Source organism: Cetorhinus maximus, chromosome 11 (assembly GCF_964194155.1).
Source record: "Cetorhinus maximus chromosome 11, sCetMax3.hap1.1, whole genome shotgun sequence".
NCBI classification, from domain to species: Eukaryota; Metazoa; Chordata; class Chondrichthyes; order Lamniformes; family Cetorhinidae; genus Cetorhinus; species Cetorhinus maximus.
Window position 1 is genome coordinate 2,860,135 of NC_135889.1, and position 6,588 is coordinate 2,866,722.

At 44.1% G+C, this 6,588-nt stretch overlaps 1 protein-coding gene across 1 annotated transcript; it reads right to left on the reverse strand.

The window, feature by feature from the left end:
- Positions 1–2,051: 2,051 nt before the first annotated feature.
- On the reverse strand, positions 2,052–5,439 carry LOC144686947 (secreted phosphoprotein 24-like). Its single transcript, XM_078552792.1, has 9 exons — positions 5,388–5,439; positions 5,140–5,243; positions 4,824–4,952; positions 3,963–4,094; positions 3,805–3,849; positions 3,252–3,296; positions 2,531–2,575; positions 2,210–2,254; positions 2,052–2,084 (listed from the first exon to the last, which is right to left on the reverse strand). Exons 1-9 carry the CDS (start codon positions 5,437–5,439, stop codon positions 2,052–2,054), a joined length of 630 nt encoding a protein of 209 aa, XP_078408918.1.
- Positions 5,440–6,588: the final 1,149 nt, after the last annotated feature.

A 6,588-nucleotide genomic window follows, 5' to 3' on the forward strand; every position in this document is an offset into this window, starting at 1 on the left:
GCCGATCATCTGACAGATATAGTTGACTGTCTCCCTTGACAGACAGAGCCTCCTTCGGCACTGCACCTCAGACATATTGAGGTAGCTGCTTTGCCGTCTGTAAACCCTGGCAGCAGGATAGTGGCATCTTCTGTGGCCCCTTCTGCCCTGGACAACTTATTAGCCCTGCGCCCCTTGTGCCTGCGCCTGGCCTCCCAAAGGTGGCTCCCCTGGAGGCTAAATGTGCACTCCTGGCCTCCTCCCCCTTCTAGCCCTCCCTCCCTCCTCAGAGAAGCTGCCACCAGTGGACATATCAACTCCCATTCCCAGGCTAAGGGAAGGCTTCCTGAAACCTGCAGGCCTGGAGAAGATTCCTCACTGCAGAGTGCTGACCTGAGGGTTCAGAGTCCAGAAAAAGCAGCTGGGATGCGTTTTGAAGTATTGCAGCTCACACAGGCAAGTTTCAAAAACTTTCACCAATCAATATTTGACAGAGCACACTCGCGACCCCACTGAGCCCTCTTATCCCGCCCCTGGATGAGGTTAATACAAATGTGTCCTACCTGCCTGCCCGTGGTGCCCATGCGCCGACCCAAAGATCGCACGGGCACCAAGAAATCGGCGTCAATTAGTGAGTCAAGAGCCTTAAGAGGCCCGTTAATTAATGGCGGGCGCGCGTCAGACATCATCGCGCGCCCCACCCAGCGAAATTTCACGATGGCGCGCGGTGATGTCGGGACACTCGCCCCATGTCACCGTGCGCCATTTTACATGGGGACGCGCAGGGCCGGCCTCTCGCACGCCAACGGGAAAATTCAGCCCATAAATTGTGTCTGAGGGTTGATTGCACAGGTGATATATTCTTGTGTTAAAGCAACAACATTTCTACAAATTAAACATCACGGCATTCCAAAAACGGCTTAATTTTGTTTGCCGTGTTCAATCCTGTCGGACACTCTACTCGAGACATGAGAGACCGATTACAATAAATTGTTAACGCACAACCTCAACTGTTAACCATCTGGAACATTTCTCCATAGACCTTTTTTCAGTTTTGAAAAAAAGAAACAGTTTTTCTCAAATGATCTACAAAGGGCCTGACACTGCCGAATAAAATGGTGAGGAAAAATCTCTTCCGTGGGCAGGATACTGCCTGCCTGCAATCCATACCGCCATATTTATAATGCCACATCAGGGCAGTGCCATCCAACACAAAGTGACAGCCCCCACATATTGAACTCTGGTCCTGGGCAAGAACTGCCCCACCTAACCTCACCACAAGTGCATTTACCTCACAACTTGGAGCTGAAATTCCTTAAGGGGCGTGAATTGTCCAACAAGTTTAGAGGTTGTGAGCCCAATTTCTTCAAGAGTATCACTTTCATCACAATATCTGTAACCTTATCAACGTTGAATCCATGACCTCCCTAAAGGGATACTGATTGGGCACAGTTTTGCCCGAGATAGTTTTAGAGAAAATATTCTCATCGCAAAAAATTAGAACTGAAGGCAGTAAACACTGAGTGAAATACAAAATATATTTTCTACAGGAAAGGTCATTTGTTCATTTGTTTTCAAGAGGACAAAGTAATGCTATGGCTGGAGCGACGACACTGTTTAAAGTGTATGATAATCTCAGAGAGTAATGTGCATTGGCAGGATAGTACAACAGAGTCACTCTCAAAGATCATTTGAGCAGCAGTCAGCTGCCCGGTGATGTAGCAGGGCTGTCCCGACAGAGAATGTGAATGAATATGCCCAGCAAACAAGCTCACGTTTGAAATCTGAATGCAGAGCGGAATGAACATCAGCTAGAAATGACAGCAGGGAATATTCTCTTTACACTTTTAATGTGATCCACAGAATACAAGACAACAACACACACCAAAGGACAGAACATTTACAAACTACAGAATCTCCCAGTTACAGTAAAATGTACAGTCAGGAACCCCAGGTCTCCCCCCGCCCTGACATATGAACAAGTAAAGTACAATTGATAACATCTTCTTCAATCAGAATGAGGTTTTCTTGTGTTCACACCAAGCTCGGTCTTTCAGAAGTTTCATTCATGGTTAGTGTCGGGCTCTTGAATCATCATTGTCTTCCTGGAATGAACAGAATCAACAGACGGTCATTTTCAGATGGACTGAGTTCAATCTGAGGTCAATGTTTAATTGTTGTTGATGGTCAAGAGGCAACTCTCAGACACACAGTCCCAGTTTATACTCACGTATGAAGACACATCAAGTGATCTTTCTGCTGATTTGCTTTTCATCTGTTTCAAAATATTCAGATTTATCTGTTTGTCACAGGGAACCAATGAGATATTTTATAATGAATATTGAGCATTGAAATTATCTTTAAACCCATTAATAATTAAAACCATAAATGAGGAAATGTGAACCCCTTAAATGTCTCAGGTCCAGACATACATTTAATTAAATGAGAACATGGAGCTAACCCAGACTCTGGTGTGATGCAGCTGAATCCGGGTTTAAACAGTTTATTGTAGTTGATAAACATCTGACACCAAATCTCAGATTATACTCACATTCCGAGACTCCTCAAGTGAAGATTCTATTGACCTGCTTTCCGCCTGGAATAAAACATTAACATTTCTACATTCAGAACAGGGGATTAATGAGACATTTTATAAATAATTTAAAAAACCTTACAGTCCAAAGATATAAACATTAAATAATAGATGAGGAATTATGAACTTGGGATATTTCTGAGTTGGGATTCAGTGACTCAGTGTTGGAGGGGGGAAATCCTCACCAAACATCTCCTGTTCTCCACCACAGTGATAATCACTGCAGCCCTGGAACAGTGGGGCTGTGGGCTGGATGGAGAAACTCATGGAGACTGAGATTCTCCATTAATCGGTTTCTGTTGAGTTGAGTGTGTGAGAGAAACCAGTAATTATTATCTATAAGATGAGGAGAATGTTAATGATGCTGCACTCATGACCCATCTCTTGTATCTCTCCTGTTATCATGGTTGTTGTTAGGAGAGAGAGTTCTCTCTATCTCTAGAATATTCCAAAATCCAGAAAGTAATAAACATCCACCTGACTTCAATCCAACAATCCGCTAACTATACTTGAAGAATCCTACAGCAATTGAGCATCAGAATCTCCTCTTCCAATGTCTCAATGTGGAGATTTAATTAAATAAATTCCTCAGATTCTGGGGTTGATGCAGCTGAATCCGGGTTTAAACAGTTTATTGTAGTTGATAAACATCTGACACCAAATCTCAGATTATACTCACATTCCGAGACTCCTCAAGTGATGATTCTATTGACTTGCTTCCCGCCTGGAATAAAATATTAACATTTCTACGTTCAGAACAGGGGATTAATGAGACATTTTATAAATAATTTAATAAACCCTACAGTCCAAAGATATAAACACTAAATAATAGATGAGGAATTATGAATTTGGGATATTTCTGAGTCGGGATTCAGTGACTCAGTGTTGGAGTGGGGAAATCCTCACCAAACATCTCCTGTTCACCACCACAGTGATAATCACTGCAGCCCTGGGACAGTGGGGCTGTGGGCTCGATGGAGAAACTCATGGAGACTGAGATTCTCCATCCGTTGGGATTTATTGTGCTGAATCTACAGTTCCCCTCGTTCCCCAAGGAAGAGCCAATAATCCATCCTCAGCCTCAGGATCCCCCTCCCCCGGTATCTCAGATTAAAATAAATTCCCGTCTCTCACTCCACCCTGACATAGTTACATCCTGGATTTTAAATGTTCTTGTTGATATTTCTGATCAACATGATAATAATCTGTCAGAAATCCCAGTTTATACTCACATCTGGCGTTTCCTCGATTGACCTCTCTTTTGATTTGGTTTCGACCTGTAATAAAATATGAATATTTTTATGGTTAGCACAGTGACCAATGAGACATCTTATAAATAATCTGAATGTTAGAAATCCTATTGTGTGGATGTGGGGAATTGTGATGTTACCTCAATCCTGTTTTTACTCGACTCTGATGAGTCACTGTTGCTGTCGACTGTCTTCAAACCTCGACACTGCACATCAACGTCTAAAACCTCATCAGCAAAATATTCCACCCGGCTTCGGCACCAACCTTTCTCCTGTCAAAATAAAGCACAATTCTTTTCAATTATTGAATAGTTACATCAGACATAGGAGCTGATGTGGGTCATTCAGCCCCCTCCAACCTGCTCCAACATTCAATATGATCATGGCTGGTCATCTACCTCAATTCACCTTCTCACCCTATCCCGTATCCCTTAACTCCCTCAGCACCCAAAAATCTACCGACATCTGTCTTGAATATACACAGCTCTCTGGGGTAGAGAATTCCAAAGATTCACCACACTTTGAGTGAAGATGTTTCTCCTTAACTCTGTACTATAGAAGACCCCTTATCCTGAGACCGTGGTCCTGTGTTCTAGATTCTCCTACTAGGGAAACATTTTTCAGCATTTACCCTGTCAAATACGCCCCTTTTAGAATTCGAACTGTCAATTCGATCGCCTCTCATTCTCCTGGGAATATAGGTCTAGTCAACTCCATCTCTCTCCATCGGACAACATTCTCATTCCCAGTCTTGTGATCCTTCCTTACAAACTCTGTTGGGCAAGTTCATCCTTCCTGAGGTTAAGTGACCAAAACTGCACACGGTATTCCAGGAGTGTCCTCACAGTGCCCTGTTTAATTGTATTAAGTTACTTTACTCTTATAATCTAATCCCTTTTTAACAACTTTATCACTAGCAGCTCAGCACTGACACAGGGAGTTTCTATGATATAACCCTGTACACATGGGGGTTTGATGCGACAGTATAACTCCGGACTCACCGCAGTCTTTTTGGAACGGAAGCGACAGCTGGGATCATCAAATTCCAGTCCGGAATTCTTGGAGCAGACAGTTTCTTTCACAGAGAATGTTAAATCCACCTTGTAGGACAATTTTCCTGTGTGATTAATCTAATGAGAGGAAAACAGGTCATTAGTGACTGACTGTATCTAGTGTTCTTACTCAGGGCTGATTCCCCCATCAGTGTGAGTGGAATGGAATATTCTGCTCCTGTTTAATAATCCCTGTCTAACTGCACTCAGGAATATTCTGGTAGACTTTAGACAGTGAAACACACTGAGACCAGGACACACTTACATCCTTCACTCTTCTCCTGGTTATCCCACACAGATTGGTGGTCTCGGTGATTCTGTTCAGTTTTATAACTGACGCTCTCAGAGCATCCTTCGGGCTCGGTATTCCTGGAGAGAGAAAAGGAAAGTTGTACAAAACTCTGCTGCATCCTTCAGTGAATTCTTTTTCCAAAGGGGTAAGATCTCAGTGAGTGAATCTCACTGCCAATAAGTGGCTGCTTTATCAGGTGTCCCTCTCCCTCCAGTACCTACCTGAGCAGTGGAGGATCTGTACTGCAGCTATGGTGAGGAGGAAGGATTTCATTCTGCCTCTGGTGGGAGTAGCCGGCTGCTTTCTCAGAGTGAAGGAGCTGTTTCTCTCTCTTGCTCTGCCTTATCCTCGCAGAGTTCAGTCTTTATATCCTGCAGCTCCACCACATTCAAACACTGACTCATATTTGCTGTGTTTGGTGATCCTGGGCAGGGGAAGCTGCTGCCAAGTGGGTTTTAATATGGGCAAAGCTTCCTCCAAATGCCATCATCGTGTTTAGATTTGGTGAGATCAGAGATTATTGCTCAGAATATGAAATGATGGACTGATAGAGGGGAGGAAATGATCAGCTGTAATTTGAACAGAGTCACACTCAGTCCACTGGGAATAACTCCGGAACTATTCCCTAATGGGAATGGTGACATTATTTACACCATTTCCTGCATCAAATATTATCTCCAGAAACTCTGCTTTTGCCCTTGACGTGTTGCTGTGCCAGTGGGTTTAATGTAAAGCAGGATCTGATTGTTGGGCTAGCAATCTTCCTCGGTCTTTTCCAGATCCATTTTCCATCTGCTCCCTTTCCTTTCCTCTCCTGTGCTCATTCCCTGTTGGGCATTGTCTCCATGGTGACCAGCAGCTGACCTGTGATCCTGCTGTGCCTGTTGCCCATGTCTGAGTGTAGACAGTGACCGTGGATCAGCCATTTCACTGCCGACCAGCGACATGGGAACAAACACACACGGATTTAAAACATACACACACAACATGGGATCAGCAGATCGGGAATCCTGGCTGTTCCCAATCCCAGCACAGCCCAGGAATGAAGACACTAATTCTTACTCTTCACATGTCTTTGGAGCCGAGATCAGTTGACTGAGCAGAGACCAATCATTGAATCTGGTCACTCTGGGCCTGTGTCCCTCAGCACCACATCAGACAGAGTCTGTCCCCACTCGGCCATCGATCCAGATGAAATTCAACCCTCAGTGATGTTTACACCAACATGATTTGTTGCCCATTTGATATTCCACAGCAGTTGTAGATACCCCCAGTGAGGAGCGTATCCCATTGTGTTTACTGTGGGTAACACTGGCATTGAGCTGATTCACCCTGTCTCGTGTGGGTTCCCTCTCTCTTTGAGGTGTCAGAGACCCTGAGACACACGGGCATGAACACACCCAAAACCGAATCACAACCCCT